The 26,343-nt window shown below is 43.7% G+C and overlaps 1 protein-coding gene and 1 long non-coding RNA gene across 5 annotated transcripts in view; one reads left to right on the top strand and one right to left on the bottom strand.

The window, feature by feature from the left end:
- Positions 1 to 15,933, bottom strand: part of LOC143443707 (uncharacterized) — a 25,549-nt gene extending 9,616 nt beyond the window's left edge. For 2 of the 4 annotated variants that reach the window (XR_013112905.1, XR_013112906.1), the window contains exons 1-4: positions 15,709 to 15,933; positions 14,048 to 14,270; positions 8,912 to 9,836; positions 3,180 to 3,266 (exon numbers count right to left, since the gene is read on the bottom strand). This is a non-coding gene — a long non-coding RNA (uncharacterized LOC143443707). Of the gene's footprint in view, positions 1 to 813; positions 2,717 to 3,179; positions 3,267 to 8,911; positions 9,837 to 14,047; positions 14,271 to 15,643 lie in introns of those variants that run through there. The other 2 variants (XR_013112907.1, XR_013112908.1) reach the window with 2 other exon arrangements.
- Prdx6 (peroxiredoxin 6) lies at positions 15,411 to 26,343 on the top strand. Its single transcript, XM_034513419.2, has 5 exons — positions 15,411 to 15,594; positions 19,190 to 19,346; positions 22,484 to 22,630; positions 24,090 to 24,236; positions 25,639 to 26,343. Exons 1-5 carry the CDS (start codon positions 15,500 to 15,502, stop codon positions 25,765 to 25,767), a joined length of 675 nt encoding a protein of 224 aa, XP_034369310.1. The 5' UTR covers positions 15,411 to 15,499; the 3' UTR covers positions 25,768 to 26,343.

Raw genomic sequence — 26,343 nt, 5'->3', positions numbered from 1 at the left:
TGTTCTGTCAGGGGCTCATTGTGGATGCCATTTGTCCCTCCCAAGAGCCCTGAAACTAGTGGGCCTGCCTGATCAGAGCGTCAGATTTCCAAAACTGTGACACAAAATAAACCCTTTCTCTCTACAGGTTGATTGCCTCGGGTGTCTGTCCCAGTACTGGGGAGCTGGCATACACATCCAGGGTTGCAGAGGAGTTCATCTGCCCTCGTAAGCATTGCTCAGTCAAAGCCTTAGGACTAAGAGTTGGCTGCAGATTCAGGCTTTAGTCCAAAATTCTCAAGAAGTACCTAAGACCAAAGCTCCCCTGACATCTCATGATGTCTCTACCCAGCTCACAATGGAGTCGAAAGTCAAAACAACGCATAGAGGGGACTGAGGGTCAACGATCCAAACAAAGCTCATGGCTGTCCTCTGAGAAACTCTACCAGCAGCTGACTGAGACAGATGCAGACACAGCCAACCATCTGACTGAGGTCAGAGACCCCTATGGAAGAGTTAAGGGAAGGACTGAAGGAGCGGAAGGGGATGGTAAACAACACCATAGGAAAAACAACAGTGTCAACTAACCTGGACTCCTGGAGGTTCCCAGAGACTAAGCCACCAACCAAGGAGCATACATGAGCTAGTCTGTGGCCCCCGGCACATATGTAGTAGATGACTGCCATGTCTGACCTCAGTGGGAGAGGATGCACCTAATCCTGTAGAGACTTGATGCCCAGGGAGGGGGCATGTTGTGGGGGGAGGAGAATGATCTGGGGGTGGGTAGGTAAGTGAGGGGGTGGGGAAGCCCCTTCTTAGAGGCAAAGGGGAGAAAAGAGGAGGTAAAGAACTCTTGGAGGGGGGACCAGGAAAGGGGACAACATTTGAAATGTAAATAAATAAAACAATTTTTAAAAATAACATTTAACAAATAAATACTGTTGGAAAAAAATTCTGCATCCTTTAATTATAGGAAAAATTCTAATCTTTAATACCAAAAAATTTAATAGATATTTCTAAGTCTTCAACTATTAAAATATTTGAGATGATAAAAGAAAAAAAAAATGATTCTGGGTATGTACTAGAAGCGACAGACACACTAGGCAGTGGCATATTGTCACCAATTTGTTAGGGTATCAGAAGGTCAAATTGAAAATATCTTCCTGATGCCACGTTTAACAGCACCATGTTGGTAGACAGATAGGCCAGGGTATGCATATTGATATTAAGGAAACTTGCAAGTACTGTTAGGCGTTCCCCAACATGGTCACCACGTGGGCTTATACCAGCATGCTGCTACACAGACAGCTTCTACAGTATCTAGGGCAAGGGGGACACTGGCTTTATCTATGGTGACAGCAATGGGGTTTACAGAGAATGGATTTCCAAAGATACTTGAAAGTGGTACCAGTAGGCCAGTGGTATCTGTTGACTAGCTATGAAGTCCAGTATTTAGGTAGATGGGAGAGATAAGGCTATCTCCCATGTTTTGATGAGAAAGTCAAATATTCTGGTGTAATATTTTGACTTTGAGACAGAGACAGTGAAGTGATTCTTGAACTTCCACACTCCACAGCTTTCAGTCCTGTCCTCAGTCTGCCCTTCCCAACTCACCTGGACCACTGTTCTCTCCATTTTAGTTTCCTTTCGGCTGCTACTAGAAAATGGTTCCTGAGCCCCAGGATCTTCCCACACAAAGTTCTCTATGCCTAGAAAGTTCTTATCTCTGATCTCTGCATGACTGGCTTTTCTCAGGTCTTGGCTAATGGAAGCCTCAAACTGCCCAAGCTACTCTGCAAGTAGTTCTGTGCAAAACAGGGTGGTGATACAACAGGTCTGGGCTTGGTCACTAGTCACACTGTTTGCGCTTTCTCCTGACCCCAAGCCTGACCCAGGTGAAGAATGGGGAAGTTCATTGTACAGGTGGCAAGTGCATAAACACCTTAAGGTCACATGTATTCCATTTCTATAGAAATTACAGCTCACAAAGGGTGGTTTACATTCTCCATGAATTCTTAAATTGACCCAATAAAGAGGAGGGATTACTCTCTATTTTCTGGGTGGATATGCGGAAGCTGAAAGGTTTTTGTTCAAGTTCATGGTATTAACAGCGACAAAGGTCACTTGCCTCCAAGTTCTCAGTTCTGTGCACTGTGTGGTAGAACCATCACACCAGTTAGTATGTAAATATGTGCAAGGCTTCAATGCTATTCTCAATGATGCAAAAAACCAACGTGCATCAAAACGACCCACTTAGCATGTATTTTTGTGCACACAAGGAATTTAAAAGGAAATATAAAATGTAATCCTTGACCTAACACAGACAAGTATACCCACAAAGCAATCTGAGCCTCCTCCACCCCATGAGAACAAGCTGAGGTGATCAACTGAGAGGAAAAATGTGAAGACCAACAGGGCAACCTGTGACAAAAGGTGAACCTGAGGTCTGTAGGCTCTGTCCTGAGGCTTCTCAATATAGAGGAGTAGATTGAGTTCACCATGTCCCAGGAAAACACATCTCTTTGACTGTAAAAGACAATTTCAGAACAAAGAATCCCTTTTCTAGGCAACAACATGATGTATATGTGGTTGCTTTATGTGACAGAACAGAACTAGTCCATAGTCAGTGTTGTTTCCTCTTGGTTCTTCTATTCTGCTGGTTTCTACCTACAAAGTTTAATTCCCAGTGACCTGGCAGCACAATGCTTCTCTTCTCCTGGATGTTCTCAGTAGTATCCTGTGGCCACCATCGTGCCATTGTACATATGAGTCAGGCGAGACAGAGCAATAGAAAGAAAGAAGAGAATAAAGTTGTATGTTGTGAGACGTTAAAGACCATCATGTAATCCTGGAGGTAGCTTCACTTCAACAGGAGGCTTCATGGGGGAATTGGTATAGGCTCCATCAAACAGAAAAGCTACTAAATGATATATCCTTTGGCTTATGACTACATATATATAGCATGACCCCTTTCCAGCTGCCACCATAAATGGGTAACTTTTTTTTGTTTGTTTGTTTGTTTTTGTTTTTTGTTTTGTTTTGTTTTTCGAGACAGGGCTTCTCTGTGTAGCTCTGGCTGTCCTGGAACTCACTCTGTAGACCAGGCTGGCCTAGAACTCAGAAATCCACCTGCCTCTACCTCCCAAGTGCTGGGATTAAAGGCGTGTGCCACCACTGCCCAGAAATGGGTAACTTCTAACCTTGATATTAGCCCTCCTCCTGGGTAAGGAACAAAGTGTGTCTGTTCTTGATTCCATCTTGTTTGAAGACGACATCATCCTCGGGGACTACAAGAGACAATGACCAACAGCATAAGCTTCAAACCAGATGTAATTGTCTTCTTCATAGACCACTATGTCTTGTTCCCTTCCTCCGGCAAGTAAGAGCCAGGTGTTTTATTCAAAGCTCTTTAATAAACACGTACATACTTTCTTCTGAAGTGAACATTATCACATTATTTTCTTACACATTTTGCTTTTTATATCTTGTGCTAAAGAAACTGAAAACAAATTTATTTTCTTAAAGCACTGTCTTCAAGTGAAATATATAAAACATTGTGAAATGTAGCATTCTCGGATGAGTTTTCGAGATAATTAGGTTTGGTTGACAGAGTGTTTGCCAAGCACGAGTGTTTGCCTTCCCCTGGGTCTCATCTCCAGTGCTGCATCAAATGACTTGTTCGTTGCACTGACTGTAATCCCAGCAAGGAGGTAGAGGTAGGAGGATCACACATTCAAAGCCATCCTTGACTACCAAGAAGACACCAACCTGAGCTTGGGATGATGATAACAAAGTAATAATGATAATAATGATGATAATAATGATGATAATAATAATCTAAAAAATAGTTCAGATTTTAAGTCTGCCAAAGCAAAATACAGGTTATGTTTATATAATCTAGTAAAAATTACTGAATCTTCAGGTTTATGTAATTGTGTCGAAGGTGGAGATATTCAAAACCCCATAATAGAATTCACTGATTGCCAAAAACAAACGTTAAAGATGGACAATAAAAGCTGCCTCTCAAAACCGCCAATTCCATAGAGTTCTAACTGGAGGGAGGTGACCCCTTTCCTTCCCTTTTCCAAAAAAATCCAGAGGAATTCAGCCAACACATCACCCCTCTATCCACACTGCAGATCTTTCTTCCCTAGGTATTTCTTTTGTTTCTAACCCTTTCCCTCTTTCTTATCTGCCTTCGTCAGCGTTCTATTGCTGTGAAATGACACCATGACCACAGCAAGTCTTTTACAAAGCATTTAATTGGTGCTCTCTTACAGTTCAAAGGTTTAGTTCGTTATCTTTAAGGCAGGTACAGTGGCACCCAGGCAGAGAAGGTGCTGGAGAGGTAGCAGGGAGTTCTACATTTGGGGCAGCAGGCAGCAGGATGAGAATGCCACACTGGGCCTGGCTTGAGCATCTGAGACCTCAAAGCACTCTCCATCCCCCCTGACATACTTCCTCCAACAAAGCCACACTGATTCCAAAAAAGCCACACCCACTCCAGCATGGCCACACCCATTCCAACAAGGCCACACCTCCTAGTAGTGCCACTCCCTATGAACCCATGGGGCCATATTCATTCAAAGCAACCCATCGTTCCTTTTCCTCTCTCCTCTCTTGTCTTTCCACATTCTTCACTTCCTCCTCACTGGCTTTACTGCTTTATACCTTCTCATTAGCATTTAAAAAAAAACTATAAAACCAAGCCCCAAAATTGCTATGCTATCCTTTGAGAACCTTAAGCTTTTGTTTTAAATGTTGATACTTTGAGTGTGTTTTCTGGTTTTTCCACTCTAATGAAAAGTACATGGAGCCAGATGTGGTGGTGCACATCTTTAATTACAGCCTTTGGGAGACAGAGGCAGGCGGATACCTGTGAGTTTGAGAGTTTGTGAGTCTGGCCTACACAGTGAGTTCTAGGACAGCAAGGCTATGTAGAGAGAGACCCTGTCTCAACAAACAAATAAACAACAAATAAAAGGTACATGGTTGTGGGCATCCAAAGATGTATGTTGGTACCTACATTATTCATGATGGCTGGTCCCCTGAAGGTTAGAAGACTCTAAAACAAAGAGTGCTTTCTACTCTAGAATTGTATTACTTTGGCCAAACCATCTGAAACCTGCTTGAACTGAAATTCTGTACAAAGATTGCACCTTTACAGCTGGAAAATGATTCCCTTGGTGTCTGAGACACACTGAAGACCATATCTACCATCCTGTACCTCCCTGGGCTATCACTGTTCACACAGTGAACACCTTACAACTCCACCAGTAACTTCTGCTTTATCCAGAGTGACTTAAGCCTTGTTCCCAAGTTTAATTCATCTTCCCTTCATTTGCTCATGCCACTCTTCTCTATAGAAGTACACATTTGCTCTCCACTCTTCCATGGTCCAGAATCTGCCTTCAATCTTATTTCTTCCCTGAACCCTCTCTCCTCTGAGGATTCTTTTCTAGCCTCAGGATCAAGGGTTCCAGGGCTGAAATTTAGCCATATATAAGATAACTTGCATTCTGTATGGAACATGTTTTCTTTCTTTCCAGATTATTGTTTTGTTTGGGAAGGAGCGTAGGATTTACTATCAGTATGAAAAATAAATAAATGAAGGGTTCAGTCCACTATGCCTGTGGTCTGGCTGTGCTGAGACGGCACAGACTATATGGCAGGGTGAACAGAGACACAAAACTACTCACTTTATGGTCAGAAGAGAAAAAGCCTCGAGTACCACTGTCTCTTTCTGGAGGATACTCCACACACACACACACACACACACACACACACACACACACACACCTGCACATGCATACACGTACACGCACACATACACAACAATCTAAAGACATCCCACTGAACCCTGCTCTCTGTGAGACTTGAACACCACCACCCCCCCCCAGCAATGTCATGCTGGGGACCAAGGCTTTAACACTCAGGTCTTTGGGAAGTTAGGAATCACCTTCAAGATCCAAATATAATACTGGTTTACAGCTTCTCCTGCCTTCATTTGGTGTTTATCTGCACCTAATTCTAGCCCCGGCTCTTCTGGTCTTAGACACTAATTGCTCAGTGAACAATTTCTGGCATAAAAAGATGTCTCTTCTTTGAGAAGGGAAATGTGACAAAGGTCTTGGCAGCTTGTACTCCTACCTTTATCCTGAGCTAATTATCAGTTTCCCAACTGATCACAAATAAAGAGGCTTACGCCATGCCAGGGCTGACTTTCATCCAGTACTGTCCCTTCATACCCACTGGATGTTCAGCTTCTAAGCCAATATCCAGTGTCTCCCTCCCTGAATGCTCCTCTGTCAGCTTTATGTTTCTCACCAAAGAACCAACTAAATGTATTTCTTCATGTACCTAGGATTTTGTTTTTATTCCGTTAGAGTCGCAAAACAAGCCAAAAAGTGATTGGCAATGAGAAGATACTTTCAGCTCTCAAGAAAACAGAGTATGCTGTGCCAGGCAGGTTCATATGAGGAGATACCAGGAGCAAGCCTGAACCAGAAGGTTCCAGGGAGAAGCCAAGGGGAAAAGGTTCATTGTAATGTTTCAGGAAGGCATGGATGAGCAAGGAATATAGCTGGGTAGTCTGAGTTCGATCTCCAGAACCACATTTTAAAAACAAACAAACAAAACCAAAAAAAAAAAATTATGGTAAAACACTCTGTCATCTTAGCATAGAGAAGTAAAAGCAGAAAACTCAGAAAGTTCAAAGTCATCCTCACCCACATGGTGAGTTTGAAGCCAGCCTAGGCTACATGAGACCCTGTCTCAAGGGAGGGAAGGAAGGAAGGAAGGAAGGAAGGAAGGAAGGAAGGAAGGAAGGAAGGAAGGAAAAGAAAAATAGAGAAAGACCAAAAAGAAGTTTTACTGTGCTAACCACACTGGCGATCCCCAGCACCCACATGATAGTTCAGAACTGTCTGTATGTGGCAGGCACCAGGCACCTGTGCATAGACAAACATGAAGGCATTCACGAATACTCATAAAATAAGTAAATAAATAAAATTTTAAGGGTGAGGTGCTACTCAGTGGTTACAAGCACTGGCTGTTCTTCCAGAGGACCCAGGTTCAACTCCCCAGCACCCACATGGTAACTCACAACTGTCAGTAACTCTGGTCAGTTCTAAAGAATCAGGTACCCCCTTCAAGACTCTGAGTACCAAGCACACTAACTGCACAAACATACACGCAGGCAAAATACTCACACACATAAAGTAATGCGTATAATTTTTAAACTACTTCTCATTGCCATTAGGCCCATAACTGAGGAGGTCACACTTCAGTGTGTCCCAGTGGTTGGAGGTGGCCAGGAGCCCTTAGGTGTAACTCCAAATGTAACACTTATTTCAGGGAATTTCTACTTGCTCTGCACAGGGAATGTGGTTCAAGACAGTCAAAAGGTTTTATCTTCCCCAAATTCCTCCTCTGAAGCTGTCTGGTGTTCACCTAAATGTCTCATCGCTGTCCTTTTCCACACACCCTCCTTTGATCCATAGTTCCTGGCTCCCGTTCAACACCAAAGGCTGAAATACAAAAACTCTAGCTTGGAGAGAAAGCTAGAAAAGTGAGTATTACTGGTTCGTGCAGAGTACACCACCCTATCACTTCAATACTCGGCCTAGCTTCTTGGGTTTCCCTCATTAGTACCAGTAAATATTAAGAGAGCATGACTGATCATGTTGAACAAGTAAGAGAGATCACGTGGTAGGCACCTGTGAGAAACAAATAGCCTGGGTCCTCTGTGCTCAAGTGTCTGTCCTAGCTTAACAATAATCACGCGCTTTTGTACTTTCACAGACTGGCCCCACTAGAGAAATTCTAAGCTATTTTCTTTCGGTTGACACAACTCCATGTACCTAGACTTTTCAAACGCTGTATGGAAATGGTAACTGGACAGAGACAATCCCTAAAACTAAGGTTGTTTCAGAGAGAAGATAAGAGCAGACTTTGAAAGAGCAGATTGTGAGAACTTGAATTCAACATTATAGAATTAATCTGATTGGGAAACCTAGCATTGCTTGTGTTAGCCCCATTCCTCCAACTGCCCCATACTGCAGTACATCCACCCTGTCGCTGACATACCCAGCCTAGTAGGTTGTGTTAGCAGTAAAAGTAAAGAACAGACACGTGCCCCATCTTTGCCACAAAGACTACTCAAAACCTGAACCTTCCTGAGTTGGGTGATCTAAACTTAATAGATGAATACTTGAATATGGAAGGAAGGAAGGAAGGAAGGAAGGAAGGAAGGAAGGAAGGAAGGAAGGAAGGAAGACAGACTTTAAAGGAGGAGAAATGGATGAAGAATGAAAAGATAAAAAGCTGTAAAGAGAGTAGGGGAGCATTTAGCTACAGGTTTGGTGAGAACTTGTACCAGTGCAACCTCATAAACAGAGATCTCTGGTTATTGGACAGCAACATAGATGAATTTGTAAATAAATTATTTGAATAATTTAGCTTTGTAGATAGTTTTTATATCAAATAATCCAGAAACGCTGCTGAAATATTAAGCATATCCATCTGTATATAAGAAGTCAATACCACTGGCATTCCCCCTCAGCCTTTAAATAGAAGCATGTACCTTCCATTGTCTACTCTTCACTAGAGATGTTTGTCTATGAACCAAACACAAACCCTACCCACTTACCTTTCTGCAAAGATATTGATTACAGAGATAGGCCTGTCATACAGCAGGGCCGAATTTATGTGTGCATGAGGCCTGTACCTTTGGTTTGGTTTTCAGAACCCAGGGTTTGTTTGTTTGTTTGTTTGTTTCTCAACTAAGATGAGATGAAAATGAAGACTGGATGTTTACTAATGAGAATCAACTACACACTTATGCAAGAAGAAAAAATTAAATTCTGAGCTATCAATCCACTGGTCCAAATCTCACAAAGAATTTTCATTGTTAATTGTGAAATAACTCTACCTGTCCATGTGGACTCTTGGGAAACAGTGTTGATGACGAGTAGCTTATGTAAATACTCTGCTTACACAATTCTAATTGTTTATCCCTCTGTAAAATAATAAAATTTATGTAAGCAGTGTTTACATTCAGTAGTCAAGGGCTAGGGCAAACCCACACTTAAGAGCAAAAGCTTGATCCCAGGCATTGGCTAAAAGTGACTCAGCAATCAGAACACTGAGAACAAATCTCAGAGATAAAGAGACTGCCTGTGCCAAATATCCTGTTTCCTCTGACCAAGACTTTCATGACACTGAAGTAACAAAATACCAAAGATGCAGCTAAAAAGCTACAAGTGTTTAACTTGCCATTGGCAAGGCAAAGGGACAGTGCTGACAAGCCCTGAATTGGACAACAGTCACCATGGATATGTTTCATATAAATGAAGTCTTCTATTTAAGAGTCCTAACATTACCTGTTGAAACTAAGTACAGGACACACTTAAGTACATTCTTAAACAAAATCACTGTGTTTAAGGATCTGAAGCCTGCTGTTTGGTCAGGTTGTCTTGGCCTGTACTCCACTGCAGGGAAGGCAAGATACTCCTTAAAGAAGAAGAGTAACTCTCATTGAAATTTGAGCCTTGGGAGGCTTGGAGGTTGCTTTGAACAAAAGTACACAACCTTTCCTTTTTGTGGGGCGCCTACTCCAGGCTCTTTAAAGAAAGACAAGCTCCCTCCACTGGAAGAGGAGATTCAGAGTAACTCAGGGGTTCAAGTTGTCCATTCATTTCAGCCCAACTATATGGCCCCTATTTTAAGTTTGAGGTCCTTCTTTCCAGGATCAAAGGCTTAACTGCCACAAGAGAAAACTGGCCAAGCTATGATTTCCAATGATGCTGTAGCATGGCAACCAGACAATTAAACTTTGATTTCCAATAGTATCAAATCTGTAGGAAGAAAAAAAAATAATTATGTTAGGACTATGTCAGGCCTACCACGAAAGCTCTCTCATCATTAGACCTTAGCTTTTCCTTTTGTCTGTAAACACTTCATTCCACTCAGAAATACGCTGTCACACCACATTCCTTACCCGGACCATGGCTGCCGTCAGGGTCAAGCGCAGCAGCTGCCTAAGCTCCCAAGCACATGCTTCAGTTGGCATTTCATCGCAATCAACCACATATGATCATTTGATTTTGAAGCCACTGAATGCCATGGATTACTAGGCTTATGTTTTCTGTTAACAATGGGCTCAGGTCTAACCAATCAAGGTGTATCTATTAGAGAGGAGAGTGTCTCTCCCAGGACTATTCCTAGCACGCATCTTGTCAATCAGGGTGCACGCAGGCAAGAGACGGAAACCAACACGGTCATTGAAATAACACAGTTGCAACTATAAAGAACTGTTAACCTTGACAAAGGGTAGTTCATTGCCAGGAAAGGAACTTTTTTAAAGTATGATATAAAAGTCGTGTACGCACAAACTATGGACAGCACCTTCTTAGACTTGGGGACAAGCAGACAGAGGCATACTTAGGAATGCAGAAAAGGGACACAAGGAACAAGATTCAGGCCTCTTAGGAAGTGCCTCGATTGTATAAAATGTCACCCCACTAGGATAAAATCACAATTTCCATGTTCCTCAATGGGGCCATGGGAGCAATCTATTGCCTAGAGAAAACTGGCAGGGGAACACACACACACACACACACACACACACACACACACACACGTTCTTTTTGTCTATTCAGGTGGAAATTGTAGATAGCCAAGGAATAACTCCTTTAACTTCGGGAGTCCAATGTCCAAAGGCTTTTCAACTCTGAGGCTTATAGCTCTGAACCCTGAGAATCAGAGAGTTGTGGTTCCAGGCTTTGAAAGGCAGAGGTTTATTGCTCTGAGCTTTCAAAGACTGAGGCATTTGGCAGTGGGCCTTGAGAACTAGAGTCTTAAGGCCCTAGGCTTTTAAAGCCACAGACCTACAGTCCTCAGTCCTCAAGTCTCAGACTTAATTCTTTGGAATTTATGTGTGAGTGGTCTTGTACCTAAAAGTTACTATGGTATCACGATGCTCAGTGCTTAACCCTCGGTGGCGTGGCGCTCTAGAACTCTCCCAGCAGCTGGGGTCTGCACTCCCTTCACTTGGCTATTTGCAGTCCTTTACCTTCTACCTCCTCAGCTCTCCTCAGACTGTTACCCTTCAGCGCTTCTACAGTCATTGACAGTCTCAGTTCCCAATTCTTCTCTGGAACTCTTCAGTGGCTTCCTAGCTTCTGACTTAGCCAAGAGTGTGCAGCCTCAGGCGTTTCCCAGGGCCTATAGACTCCACATCACCCTCCAACCACCTCTAAGTGATGCTTTCAAGTACCTACTAAGGGCCTAGTCTGGAAGCCCTGGGGTTAAGTCTGCTCTAAGGCTCAGCTCCTGTACTTGTCATAAAGATGATAAGCAACCAATAGGGAGCTATTGGAGGCTTTATTAGGGCCTTTTGTTACCAGACAGATAGCATTATAGGAGGGAAGCCTGATCTGAGGAGAGAAGCAGGAAGCTCATTTGTCCAGAAAAGGGGAATGGTATGCTTGTATCCTGCTTCCAGCTTTACCAGCCACAAGCTTTTAATGTACAGTTTCCTTCTGCCAGTCACAGCCTTTTTGCTGAATCTTCAGGGAAGTGTTTTTTGTTTTTGTGGGTTTTTTCTTCCACAGTCCTAAATAATAGCTGGAAGATGGGTGAGGCTACTCAGAACAATTGCAATAAGATCATAGTTAAAGAACTCTCTAGAAGTTGTTGGGTGTTGTCTAAAGCAGTCATGACTGGAGCAAGTCCCCTAAAGTACTTGTTGTGGCTTCTGATAGCACTGGTTTTCATGGCTGGTGTGGATTTTTCTCAGGGCATCTGAGGGGGTTTCTAAGCAATTGTGACAACCATTGGGCTGATTGTCAAATAAAAAAAGACTTCTTGATTGACAGGCCACTAATTAAGGTGGCTAGGCACAAGGGAAAGATACCACAACTGTCAACCAGAAAGTCAAATGTCACTCCTGACAGTATATTCAAAAACTGCTACCAGTAAAAGACCTACCATGACATGAACACACTGGGCAATTATTAACAGTGTTTAACTCCCATCCAAATAACAAGGAAGGAAAGCTATCCTCGTGATCTGTTTCACCAAGGCCAGCTGTAGGCTGATGTGCTCTCTTGTCACATGAAGGGAGGAAAACAGAACAGAGAAGGATAAGGCCTTTCCTCTTTCCCCAGTCTTGAGAGTCCCTTTCAGGACACTCTGTCCCAGCAGACTGACTATCAGAGGAGGGGGTGTAACTTGAACAGTTCTGATCCCACAACTAGGACAATGAAACGCAAGTGTGCAGTTAGGAGGGCGTGTGCCTCCATAAAGAGGCTAAGGGCAGGACAAAGCGATGCTTTGCAGCAAGCATAGGAGTCACCAATGAGCAAGAGCAGGGGCTTTGTCTGACTACATTGCCTGCCTATGGATCCCTTTCCCCTAACTGGGCTGCCTTGCTTAGCCTCAATAGGAGAGGATGCCCCTAGTCCCACTGCAAGGTGGGTTGATGTCCGTAGGAGGCCTCCCTTTCTCTGAAGAGAAAAAAAAGAAAATGAGGGAAGGGTAGGTGAGAGAGACTGGGAAGAGAGGAAGGAGGGGAAGATAGACAGAGAGAGAGAGAGAGAGAGAGAGAGAGAGAGAGAGAGAGAGAGAGAGAGAGATATTTTTTGAAGCAGTTAGAACAGGACAGGCTGTGTGAATCAAACAACAGCCCACTGGCAAGTCCTGCACTTCCTTGTTAGCCCTCAGGAGATAATTGTAAGGTGCCTTGGTGTTCTCTCCAACCACTAGATTGTTTGAAAGCATTATCTCCTGATACCAGAACCTTCAGTCTTTCATAGCAAATGGTTTCCTTAGCCAGTTTCTTTTCCACGTTCTGGCCTCTCCCACAGCGAGTCCCTCCCTCCTTTCCAACTGTTCTTCTCACTTGTCCTTGAGAAAATGGTCTTAACTGTCCTCCTGAAGTATCCTGGTTCCATACATACAAGTCAAGGCCAAACTCACCTACAAGGGCCAAACAACATAGTGGGCTTCTAACTTTATTCACATACTAAATACATGTGAACATTCTTTTCTTTCACAGGTACATGTACTATACCAGGATTTTGCCTTGAATAAAATTGCCTTCATCTTTCATGTCCACAATATGACAAACAGAATGAAGAAACAGTAGTAAAGCAAAAGAAAAAGTTATGAAAAGAAATGAAGGCTACTGCGTAACCACTGTTTCCAAGTGGGCCTGTAGCCTTCTGTTGCTAGATCAGAAGACAGAAATTCAAGTGTTTTGTGAAATAAACTGTGTTGTCAAAAATGTTCATCTCACCGGGCAGTGGCACACACCTTTGATCACAGAGGGAGGCAGATCTCTGTGAGTTGGAGACCAGCCTGGTTTACAGAGCTAGTTCCTGAACAGCCAGTGATACACAAAGAAACCCTGTCTTGAAAAGCAATCAAACAGACATGTTAATCTCTACCTTGAAAGAATTCCAATTTTTGCCAAGGCTAAAGCACAGTTACTAAACGGCCACCAGTATACTACTTCTGGCACTATAAATTGGAGTAGGTGTTTGTTTGTCTTACTAATTTGCTTAATCTAAAGTGGTGGCTATGTAATTATGCCTTTGCTGGAGATCTTTCTGCATCCAGTCTCTTTATTGTGGTACATCGATTTTTAGCCCATCTTTGCCTCACTGCTCATAGTTCCCTAAGGTCAAACAACTTTGCTTCCCTACTATGAAAATAAGTAAATAAATAAAGTTAAGATATGTGCTTTCAAAACTGAAGGGTGGAGTCAAGCTAGAAATTAAGTTATCAAGCGGGGCACATGCCTTTAATCCCAGCACTTGAGAGGCAGAGACAGGCAGATTTCTGAGTTCAAGGCCAACCTGGTCTACAGAGTGAGTTCCAGAACAGCCAGGGCTACACAGAGAAACCCTGTCTCGAAAAACCAAAAAAAAAAAAAAAAAAAAAAAAAAAACCACAAACACAACAAAGAGAGACTAAGTTATCTTAACTTTAAAATGTATGACAGGAATCTCTGCGAGGCAGGTATGACCAGTATGCATGCAGACACAAAGACAGGGCTTATCACCTGATGCAAACACAGTTCACAGTGGGTCACTACACTCAGCACCGCCACAATGTTCCTTTAAATCCATTGAGTCTGTTCCAGAGGATTTCTCACGCCGAATCCCAAACACTCACAGCTGCCCGGTCCATATCACCTTACATGATATCACAATTGCATGGATTCACTTTTCCTGTAGGAGCTGGGACTATGTATGTCTCAGACCAGGCCCTCGCACGGTGTCTAGCTAGCAATAAGGAAAGTCAGAGTTACTGCATGAATCATGTCAACTAAATAATACCTACCACTCTCAGAGTACTTGCCACTTACGATGTAGTTTACTGTCTTGCAAGCTTTCCCAGGCTGGACCACACAATCTGAAGTCGACCTCCAGTTAGCCTCACTTAACTTACATATGTTCACTTTTGTTTCTCCAACTAGGGCTCAGGACTTTGTAACATATTCTTCTCCACCACACCCTAGCACTGGCAATTGGACCTAGGGCCTCCCATACTCCAGGCAAGCATTCTACCATAGACCTGCTTCCCCATTCCCCTTTACTTTATTTTGAGACAGACTCTAAGTTCCCCAGGTTGGCTCGAACTTCCTCTGTAGCTCGGAACTTACAACCCTCCTCCTTTATAGTAGTTGCGGTTTCAGGTTTGCGAGCACCAGGCCGAGCTTCTAATAGATTCTGGTTTCTGTGCACAACGTCTACCATCTGTGTCTAAAAAGGGCAGGCATCCTCTCAACTTTGTGCTTGGGGAATACGAAGTAAGTGCATCAAAACCTCCCTCTTCCTCAGGTGGAAATTGACTTGCATACACTCGATCTCAAGAAGCATGTTGTGAAAATCTATATTTAAACTTTAGGATTAATGTGTTGAGCATTTTATAATTCATTAGGAACTCCAGGAGTGGGGAGGCAAAATAAAAAATGTTGTTTCCATTGCCCTCTTATTGACATTGGTACAGAATTTTTGCTGCAATAAGAAAGCCACTTCCTCTGACTTCGCCCCCACCACAAGTCTGGTTCTTGCCACATCCTGAGAAACTTCTGAAGCCTAGGTTGACTGAGTAGTCATTCAGCCAACGACTAGATGCTCATCGTAAAAGAGGGCTGTACCACCAGACGTCTAAGTTTTAAGTCCAACATGCCAGAGGGTCTGCGCTAATTCCCCCTTCGCCTAGAGCATCTTTGCAGAGCCTCCAGACCTACTAGCCCCGGCAATTCACGGCTTTACTACGCTTCCTTTCTGTTGCACGTGGCCTCCTTTAGCTCCAGACTCTCACTTGCCTGCAAGCTCCACGTGAAGAACCACAGCCGCCAGATTCGCGGTCGCCCCGCCCCGCCCCGCCCCCGGCCCCCCCCCGGGCCCGCCCATTTCGCCAGTGCTGATCTAGGTCGCCGCAGGAGCCCGCCCGCTGTTCTCTGCTGCGGCTGCGCCTCCTTGTTCTCAGCGTCACCACTGCCGCCATGCCCGGAGGGTTGCTTCTCGGGGACGAAGCCCCCAACTTTGAAGCCAATACCACTGTCGGCCGCATCCGCTTCCACGATTTCCTGGGAGACTCGTAAGTGACCACCGCGTTGCCCTGCCAGGTGACGGGTCCCGAGAGCTACCTGCCCCGCTTCTTTCCGTGCTGCGCTCGGCAGCGGCGCGGCGCGGCGCTGGCTTAGCCCCTCACCGGTTCCCGCACGTGCCCGCCGCCGGTGTCCTGCAGAGCATCACCGGGCGTTGCTGGGGACCTGCGACCTCTGGCCGGCCCTGCGCGGATCAGCAGATCCTTCCCTGACCCAGCGTGGCTGGGCTGGCATGGGGAAGGAGGTCCTTGCCGAGGACGGTTTGTTGTTCATTTAACCTGGCTTTATAAACAGTGCTGGCTGGGTTTGTGTCGTGGTCTATCCGAAAGCCCAGGGGAGGTGGGGCAGGGTCGTTCGGTGTTTGAGGTCACTTCCTGGGACGCTTGCCAAGGGTCGCACGGCCCGCCCTTCCGCCGCTCTAGAATTTGCACTGTGCGGAAGGTGAGTGCTTAAGGCCAAAGTTAGAGCACACAGCCACAAATTAAGGGCTGCCCCGACGTTATCTGATGGCCTGCTTAACTTCGGGGAGTGTTATTTGCGCACTTCTGAGTTCTTTTTTTTAAAAAAAAAAAAAAAAAAAAAACCCTACCGTGCCAAGTAGCCAAAAGACTTTTTGTCCAGAGCCTCCTTCGGTGGTCAAAAACGAGATTATATATAAGAGCTTTGAGAGGAACCTGGGACACTGTAGGTGTGGTGGTGATTCTAGAAGCAACGCTTTAAGGGACAGGCTGATAATAAGCTCCTGCGACCATTTTGCTACTGTAGGCCATTCCAAGGCTAGGACACGTGTACCTCCCCACTTTGAGACTCTTTTGTTTCCCAGTGGTCCCCTCCCCCTCTGCCTTGCATCAGGCCGGGCCTTGCTGCTGATAGCAACAGTGGTGGCCATAATGGCTAGGGGTTCACCGATATTGTCTTAGTTTTACAACTCCTGAATGCACAAATTGTAAGATGCTTAGTTTCAGTCCACGTTTTGCATGTGTCAGGCAACATTGTGGTTCTGGAGTTTCAGTGTCCTACTATATTCAATGAACAAACTCCTGGGTCTGTGTTCTTTTTATATCTAGTATGTATGTATGTACGTATGTACGTATGTACGTACAGCAGTTATGAAACTATTCGGTTACCAGGCAGGGAAGGAAGCATTAGAGAATCAGGCAAGGATTCTTTCCTGAGGTGAGTTTGGCATCTACTGATTTTACAAGAGACAGGTAGGCTAGAAAAAGTAGCAAATAAAACCTTTAGGCCTTGCAGGGAAAAAAGTCTAGAAATAAGCATGACTGCCAGTCTCATAACTCAAGATCTAGTGTTAATATTTATCCAAGACTGCTCAGGATTTACACAGTGTTCCTTCCTGTTCCTGTCTGCAGCCCACATCCCCAGGAAATGTGAGGTTCTGCTGGAACTCTCATCTGTATGGGCGAGAGATAAATGTGAATCTAAAGCACGTGTACTGAAGACAGCCACACTGGAGTCAGGGGCGGGAGGCTTAGTGAGTGTTTATTGCTCTAGATCTGATTTAAAATGTTAGGTTTCCCTGCTGCACCTAGGCAACTGTTTTATTCCATCTACTAAGGAGACAGTTGGGAAGATCCTAATTTCAAGGCCAAGCCAACTTAGGCTCTGTCTCTAAATAAGCAGATGAAGTGGCATCTTTAGATGAGGTAAATTTATAAGCAAGCATAACAGTGTGCTTAGCACCTGTGAGTCCTGATACTCCTGTAGTAACCCAGACATTTCCTCCCTGTGTGTCATTTGTAATACAAGGGATATGCCTAGTTTTTCCAAGCTATTCTGTAGAACAGTCAGGTTGCCACTTAGACTCAAATATCCTTCGGAGGAGAAAAGAATGAACTTTAAGCATTACTTTACCCCAGACAATTAGAAACAGCTAAAGGAGCTGTGTGGGTTTGAGTAGGTATGGCCTCTGGGTGTGGAAGGACGTCCTACATATCTCAGGGTTCCTCGCTAATCAAAGCTCCTACACCCAGAGGTTTTCTGGTAGGAGAGACCATTCTGTTAGGGGGAGGAAACCTTTTGTCTTTTGAAAATGAGGAAGGAAATGGCATAATGTAATTGAATTTCTCCAAAGAGTAGGGAAAGCAGACGTTCTTGGAATACCCTGAGACACAGACACGCTGGAGTGTGTGGAGGGGCGGGCATAAATGGAGTTCACCAGCATGACTCAGCAAAACGCACTGCCTCGAAATTTTAAAAAATTCTAATTCATCACTCCTATAACAGTACATAAAGAAATGCTTTGTTCCCTTTTTTTTCAATTTTGATTTATTACTTTTTTATTTTATTTTCCTGCAACTTAAGTCTCATCTGACCATCATTGGTCCTTCTCCTTAGAACCTAAAGCCTAAATGCGACAGCTGGATTAAAATCTTGAAAGATGTATGTTCTTCCTGCCCCGTATTTAAAAAAAAAAGAAAGAAAGAAAGAGAGAGAGAGAGAAAGAAAGAAAACCTAAACATCAATCTCCACAATCTTCCTACATCTTTCTGCAGGGCCTCCCGTTCTTTTAAGCCTCGCCTGTTTTAGTTGAGTGGCAGGTGTAGGTGGAAGTCGGTAACTTTGTCTGCTTTGTTCTGCTCAGGGAGCTTTGCCAAAGGCGCAGCATCTAGGCCAGATTGAGTAATCTAGTTTGGGACCTTGGCCCTGGTTGGCTCAAGCAGTGGGAGTGTCCAGGACTTCATGCTGAGTTTTCCTTTGAGCTTGAAAGAGCTGTTACCAAGGAGAAGGAATTGTACTCTACTCCCAAGGAAGTTTCTTGGGAACTCAGTTTGAATCATCCTCAAAATCTGTACAGTGTTAACCTCAGACATGGATTCCATTGTAATCTTTACCTGAGAACTGTAGATAGAAAAGTCTACATTGTAGGGTATCTGTGTATTTTCTACTTGCTTAGTCTAAAGTAAGAAACTGCAACTGTTAAGTAGTATGGTACAAATATGGGTGCCTTGTTGAACAGGTTAGATCAGAGTCAGTCCAGTGACTTTATGAAAGATTTTATATCTGTCTGCTTCCAGAAAGCCAAGTGCCAAGTGCCAAGCTGAATTTTATTTACCGACGAGTCTGAGGGTAAAGCTCTATCTGCCCCGGGTTATATAATCTGTTTATTTTTATAATCAGGCATCTGTTTGGATTTGGGGCATAGTAAGCGATGAATTTCGAGGACTGTGCTAGGAAAAAAAAAAAAGGCTTAAGGAATATTTCAATAGGGTGCTTGACTTGAATAGCACAGATTTTATTGACTGAAAAGGAGTCACACTGCCTGGGTGTGGTGGTCCACACCTTTAATCCCAAGCACTTGGGGAAGCAGAGGTGGACCAGTTCAAGGCCAGCCTGATCTACAGGTTTTTTTTTTTTTTTTTTTTTTTAAGTGACACCATAAAATGAATCCTTTTAAACCATTTATCTTGAATCTTAACATATTTGATGTATAATGTCAACTTGGGCTTCTCTGGAGACAAGGTTGGAACTAAAAGGTTTAAATGTCTTCATTATACAGACATTTTAAGTGCAAATACTGAGTGTTTCCATTCTGCGTGGTGATGGTGACCTTCTTCTTCATTCCAGATGGGGCATTCTCTTTTCCCACCCACGGGACTTTACCCCAGTGTGCACCACAGAACTTGGCAGAGCTGCAAAGCTGGCGCCAGAGTTTGCCAAGAGGAATGTTAAGTTGATTGCTCTTTCAGTAGACAGTGTTGAGGACCATCTTGCCTGGAGCAAGGTATAGTTCTATGATCTGAGGTATATATATGTGTGTGATATATATTCCTCCTTTCTTGTTACCTCCCATACATTCCTAATAGCCTTTATGTCTTCCGAGATGCAGTGTCTTTTTATTTGCTAATGATTGGTTGGTGGCCACAGCTCCCTCCACAGCTTTGAGCAGAACCAGGCAGGACCAGGGGGAGAAGCAGCTGAAGGTTGAACGGTGCTTCAGTAGTTGATGATTTAACCACCGTGCCTATGCAATGGAGACTCCATGGAAATCCTAACAGAGTCCCATCATCGGGATTGCTAAACGAGTGCGCTTTCCTGGAAGGTTAGGTATACCTGGGGGCATGGAGGCTCCATCCTGAATTTGTACATATGTTCATCTGCATCCTTTGTAAATGCACAATCCCTAAATTCTGTAAGTTCCAACAAGTTAACCAGTCCCAAAGAAAGGATCATAAGAGTCCCAAATTTTTAGTCAGCTTGGAACTTATGTTGGGGTAATCTTCTTGATCTGATCCTTCTATGGAATCTGCTATCTCTGCAGATGACGTCCAAGTTGAGTTGAATTGAAGACTCGGTGATGGTGTACATCATAGAGCTGGTGGTTGTTGGAGGGGGAAATGTCTGTGCAACTTGCTGGTGACCATAGAAGTCAGGGAAGTCTTGGCGTTCCTTAGTGAGAGGACAGGAAAGGGCACTTGGCTTTCCCTCCGTATCAGGAGTATTGGTTGGCATGTGCTTTGAGTCTGGAGTTTTGCAGACTGTAACTTGGTTTCTGAGATAAAAGTGTACGTAAACCTCCAGTTCGGAGGTCGCTGGTTAACTGAAAGTCAGGCTTCAACTTTGTCGTGATCTCTGTGTTGTCATATCCAACAGTAGCTTCTCAGTCACTGTCTTCTTTGCTGGCTTATCGGTAGAATTCAGCCCAATTGATCTCTGTAAACCTTACCTCTGCTGGCTTTTCGGGATGCTGCCTCCAGCTGTCCATACTAGGCTTGTTCGTCATTGTCTCCCAGTTCCTAACTGGTGCTGAAGTTGGCCCAGGTTTATTTCATTCATGGACCACCTCTCTCTTTCCCCCTTGGTGAGCTCTTGCACTCACCAAGATAAACTAAAGATAAGATCCATGAACTGCTTCTCAGAGTCCCATCTGTCAGGACTCTCCCGGTCCCCAGGAAATAAAACATGGTCTCCTTGGCACCTCCCTTGGCCATGCAGACATGTTGAACCTAGCATGTATAAAAATGGACACTATTATCTATTCCAAGACTTGATTCCTCTCAGCTAATAGCTACTGCATTTTGGAGTTGCTAAGTTGAAACTCCAGGGCCGCTAACTCCTCGTGTTTTCGCAACCCTGTTTGGTTTCTCCATACACACTCATAGACACACACCCTATATTAAATACATCCACCCACCTTACCTGTACTATACTGCTTTGTTTTACCTCAGAAGGCACCTTAAAACACCTGATTATACTTCATATCTCCTCTTTAGTCTTTGTCTAAATCTCTGCATATTGCTTATCTGGTTACTATATTTTTCCCCCCTTGGGAGTATAAGGTCCAGCAGGAGTAAACTGGTTCACTGCTATAAAAGTTTTCAGTATAGGTGACAGTCAGGATTTGTTGAATGAATGGATTGGAATTGTCTGCTTTGGGCAAAAGTATTTACAAGTATTTGGGCAGGATGTTTTAATCGGCTTTGCTACAATATACCAGATAATCCCTCATGTTTGTATGTATGTACTGAGCACTGTCAGTCACATGAAATCGAATAAAAGGTAGCATTTTGGTGTGTGCGTTGGGCTACACTCCATGGCCATTTTACACCAATTAATCCTAAATGTCTAGGATCAAAAGGGTGAGGCATAGGAGGTTAAGCTGGGTTGTCATCTTCCCCGAGGTGGATTTTTTTTTTCATTCTGCATACCTTGGCAATGGGTAACTGGCATTTCCACCGCTTCCTCATGGGCAATTTCTCATTAGATTCTGGCAGAGCCCTTTACTGTAAGCCAGTGGCTATTGGAATGACTTGCTCAATCAAGCTCACCCAGCTGAAAAGGATCTGAACCTCAGTGTTCTTTCTGTGCTAGATGGTGAAGAGCAAAATTGTACTGACTTAGGATAAAATAAAGACAAAGTAAATAACGTGATTCTTTGGTGTCTCTGAGTGTAATGTACTGTCAATTTAACAAGTGAGGAGGTCAAGAATTAATGTGTCAATACTCAATAATGTCCATCAATATATAAATAAATCACAGAAGAGTTCAGAGTTCATTGTCTGTCGTTACATAGCATGTCTAAATAGGAACATGCCTGGGTTCATTTCTTCTGCCTTCTTAGAAGTTTCCAAACTTGTGTTCTTCCAGAATGGAAGATAAATTCAAATGTCCAAAAGCAGTGCCAGCTTTGACCTCTAACTTTACATAGGGAAGCTCTACGTGTGCTGGCAGGAAACTGTATTGGTTCTAATTTGGCTGATGAAACAACAGGTAGCCAGTGACCCACAACTTCAGGCAATAAAAATTAATGAATATGCTAGCATTTCAGAGAGATTTGAATCTGCTCTCAGCTCCAAAGAAATGCAAAGCGATCCCAACTGCTTCGAATCTACTATCCTGTCAATCTGGTATCCACTCTGATGAGCTTCACATAAATAATAAACTCGCCTTTTTCTAATTTTAAATCCACTTCCCTGTCACTTCCTAAACTCACCTAGTTACCTACCACACATTCCTACAGTAGATTGATTATGCATAGACTTGCCTACACAGTCTCCTAAATATCCCTCTTCTCCCCAGAATGCCTTGCTCTTCCTAGGAAAAAGCTTTATCTATCTTTCAGAGCCCAGGTAGACATACCCCTTTCTTGAAACATTCCCTGTCTCCTCAGTCCTATACATTTCAAGAGAGTTCAGTGTGGGGAGGGCCTTGGCCTATGCATACCGCTCTCTGCTAATACTCCTTTGAGTGAATAATTGCTTGTATAATAATTGTATCTGTTCATGCATCTTATTAAAATTCCTTAGATAACATGATTATGATGATGGTTTTTTGGTTTGCAAAGTGATGAGTCTTAGCCTGGTGAGATGCAGAGAACCATAGTCAGATTTAAGAGTCTCGCGCCCCTTTCTCTTGTTTCAGGACATCAATGCTTACAATGGTGAAAACCCCACAGAAACGTTACCATTTCCCATCATCGATGATAAGAACAGGGACCTTGCCATCCTTTTGGGCATGTTGGATCCTGCAGAGAAGGATGCTAACAACATGCCTGTGACGGCCCGTGTGGTGAGTCGTAGCGTTGTGTAAATGCAAAAGGGGTATGTACAGCTGTGAGGCAGCTGTGTGCTAGTGACTGCGTCCTTTATTGTATGCTGGTGCAGAGTGGCTGGAATATTCAGCAAAGATTACTGCTTAATTGGATATCTACAGATAAATAGTACATCCAAAACTGTTTTCTAGAGCTAAAAAATCTTAGCTGTATATCTCCTGCCATCTGTCTTTAAAGCAATTCTGACAGGACAGAACTTTCTTGTCTGTCATTTACTCACTGGGGAACAAGCCTAATCTCAGCCCACGTTAGTAATGTATTTATTTATATAGTAAGTAAATTATAGCTCACATTAGTAATAAATACGTGATGTATTTATCACAAAAACCATCTTAGGTGAACTAATACATCTACCTGAAGCTCAACCCTGAACGTTTGCGTTGCAGTTTTTTTTTCTTTCTGAAACAGCAAACTTTGAAGAGTACATAGACAAGAAAGCACCCTGTGACCCAGACAGAACCTTGTCTACTCACCCGCTCCACTCAACCACTCCTTCTGTTTCTATTTGTGGGTTTTCTGGGTTTGTTTGTTTGTTTTTATCTTTGATCACTTAGTGACTCCAGAGCCTTCTGGGGGATTTGCATCAGGCTCTCAAACAATAAACCCCAAAGAATTAAATGTCTCCAGGAACCCCATGGAAAGGCTAAGGCATCCACACCAAAATGGGAACTTTATTTTTCCTCAAAGGAAGACATTTCTCACAGTTTCGATGGCTCTGTGAATAGACATGTGTGTGGCTCTGGCTTCTGCTCCATCTTCTCTAGGACAGTGTTACACAGGAGCAAGGCAGCTTAGCAGATGAGCATTTGCGGCCAGACCTGAGGAGATCTGATTGGATTCCTGGAACCCACGTGCTGCAGGAGAGAACCAACTCCTGCAAGCAGACCCGTGACCTCCATTTTCACACTGGCATGTGTGTACACCCACACCCTCACACACAGAAATAATAAGTTTTGTTTTGTTTTGTTTTGTTTTAAGTTATAGACCTGGTAGAGCAGTGATTCTCAGCCTTTGGGTCTTGACCCCCTGGGGGGGGGTCAAACAACCCTTTCACAGGGGTCACATCATATTCTGCATATCAGTATTTACACTATGATTCATAACAGTAGGAAAATTATGGTTATGAAGTAGCAACAAAATAACTTTATGGTTGGGGATCCCACGAGGAACTGCCTTGAAGGGTCGCAGCACCGGGAAGGTTGAAAACCCCTGTGTTAGAGGGCAGACTAGGAGGACTCTTTCCCTTCCTAGTTTGGTTACCTTGTAACGAACTCCATTTTCGTCTACCAGTTCTGTTTTCTTACTTCCCTGAACTAGGGGAAAAAGAGGTATCGAGCTCATGAACCTGAGTGTCCAGAAGCTGCTTTACTGTCTTGTACTAAAGAATACCCATTTGTGTGTCTGTGTGTTTTGCAGGTGTTCGTTTTTGGCCCCGACAAGAAACTAAAGCTGTCCATCCTCTACCCGGCTACCACAGGCAGGAACTTTGATGAGATTCTCAGAGTGATTGACTCTCTTCAGCTGACAGCAACAAAGCCTGTCGCCACCCCAGTTGATTGGAAGGTAAAGCTGCTTCTGGTTTAAGACCCAGGTGCCCAGCTTGCTGGAAAGATCCAAAGGACAGTCTCTCATGGCCACCTTTATTATGATCTGTGTGTCTTGGGGCTTTTTCTCTTATTCTACTATAGTGTACCAGGAGGATTTGTTTAAGAGATCATTTACACTGTATAAAACACAAACTGGTTTTTGCTAAGCCTACATAATTCCAACAGATAGGTCACGATGATTCCTTTTTCATCTAGAAGTTAAACAGTCCTTCTATTACCTGATAAGCAAAATATTGTTGGGGTGGGACTTGATGGAACTTATGGTCCTCATTCCAGAGACCAGGGCTGGGGGATAAGCTCAAGCTCGGCCTAAGCTACATAGCAAGGTCCTGTCTCAAACATCAGGAAGGAAGCAAAGCTTGATTGGCTGCTTCACCTCCATCACAGCGGCTGTGTAACTGTTGGTGTACTGATGTAGCATTTTTCTCAAGTTCTAACCTTTTAAACATAAAGTCTTTGAAACTTGCTCAGAAACGTGTGTGTGTGTGTGTGTGTGTGTGTGTGTGTGTCTCCGTGTGTCCGCATCCATCCACACACACGCCATGGTCTTCTGTAACCCAGGCTGGCCTCAAAACTCACCATTTTGCCAAGAATGACCTTCAAATTCAGTTTCTGATCGTCTTGCTTCTGCCTCAGGTGCTAGGATCCCATGCATGCGTCATCATACCTGGTTATCAATGGTCCTGGGAACTAAACCTGGGGCTTCATGCATACCAGGCAAGCATTCTGCCTGCTGAGTCAATCCCCACCCTCTACCCCTTTTAAATAAAATAGGAGCTCAGTGTTTATCATAGGCTGGCTTTGGACTCATAATCTGCCTCAGGCTCCGTGCTGCGCTGAGATTACAGACGTGCACTACCGCCCCCAGATTGTTCATAAGCTTGTAATATACCTAAGAAAGATCTCTGCAGGTAAATAGGACAAGATGATACACCAAGAGAGTCTTAGTGTTGCTTTCTGCTCTGTGTTAACTTGAGTATTGGCTTTTGATTTTTTTCTGACAGGCAAGTTATCTATATTTTCAGCAAGTGGGTGTGGGGGATGGGAGATGAGAGGGAATCTAGCCTGATCTGAACCAATCTAATAGGATCTGTAAACTGCGGGTGGGGGTAAAGGGTAGGTTTTGAATTAAACTTTAAGGAGTAGTGGCCAGCTATGATGGAATTTAAAACAGAACTGTTCCGACTCACAGTGGAGAAATCTCTCCTAACATGTCAAAAGTCAATTTGTAAAACAAGTTCCTCAGAGAAGAGAGAGGACAGAATACGTTCATTTACCGCTTTTCCATAAATAATTCTTTAAGACCTTTTACCATTACTGTAAGGTTGAATTGCGCTGTTCTTAATGTCTCCCAACAGAAGGGAGAGAGTGTGATGGTCGCTCCCAACCTACCTGAAGAGGAAGCCAAACAATGTTTCCCTAAAGGAGTCTTCACCAAAGAGCTCCCGTCTGGCAAAAAATACCTCCGTTATACACCCCAGCCTTAAGTCTGCAGGAATTGTGGCTGCAACTGCACGGCCATCGCTGGGACCTGAGGATGCCAGCTGACAGCCGTGGGTCCTTGCAGCAGTTCCGTAGAAAGATCATGGCGCGATCACAGTTGAAGAAGTGTAGGTCTCTCGATATGCTACTGGGTCATTAAATGGAAATGGCACCAAACTTTCTCGGGATTCTTTACTCTGTGCCTTCGCCTATCACAGCGCCCTGCTGACTGGCTTTCTTTGAAAGGAATTATGTATTGGTGACTCCTTAGGTCTCTGCAGGGTGTGTGATCAGCAAGATAGTGTCAGTGTGGGCTCCATGCTAGAATGATTAAACACCTTTTGTAGCTTTCCGAACTGAATCTTCTGTTACCCATTTTGGAGAGTGCTAAAATGGGGAGAAACTTTGAATTCTGTATTTTTAGTAAATAAAGTGGAGTTTCCACATCTGCTCTCTGGTAATATCCACATGTGAACGCACACAGGCGGTGACAATGTTTTACCACTAAATGTCGTAGTAGTGGGTTGCCATTTCTGAATTCTGCTTTTTGAGGTTCAACAAATAAAAACCTGATCAGAAAA

The sequence above is a fragment of the Arvicanthis niloticus genome, chromosome 10 (assembly GCF_011762505.2).
Source record: "Arvicanthis niloticus isolate mArvNil1 chromosome 10, mArvNil1.pat.X, whole genome shotgun sequence".
Taxonomy (NCBI): Eukaryota; Metazoa; Chordata; class Mammalia; order Rodentia; family Muridae; genus Arvicanthis; species Arvicanthis niloticus.
The sequence above is the reverse complement of the archived record's forward strand: the minus strand, read 5'-3'. Positions and strand labels throughout refer to the sequence as shown.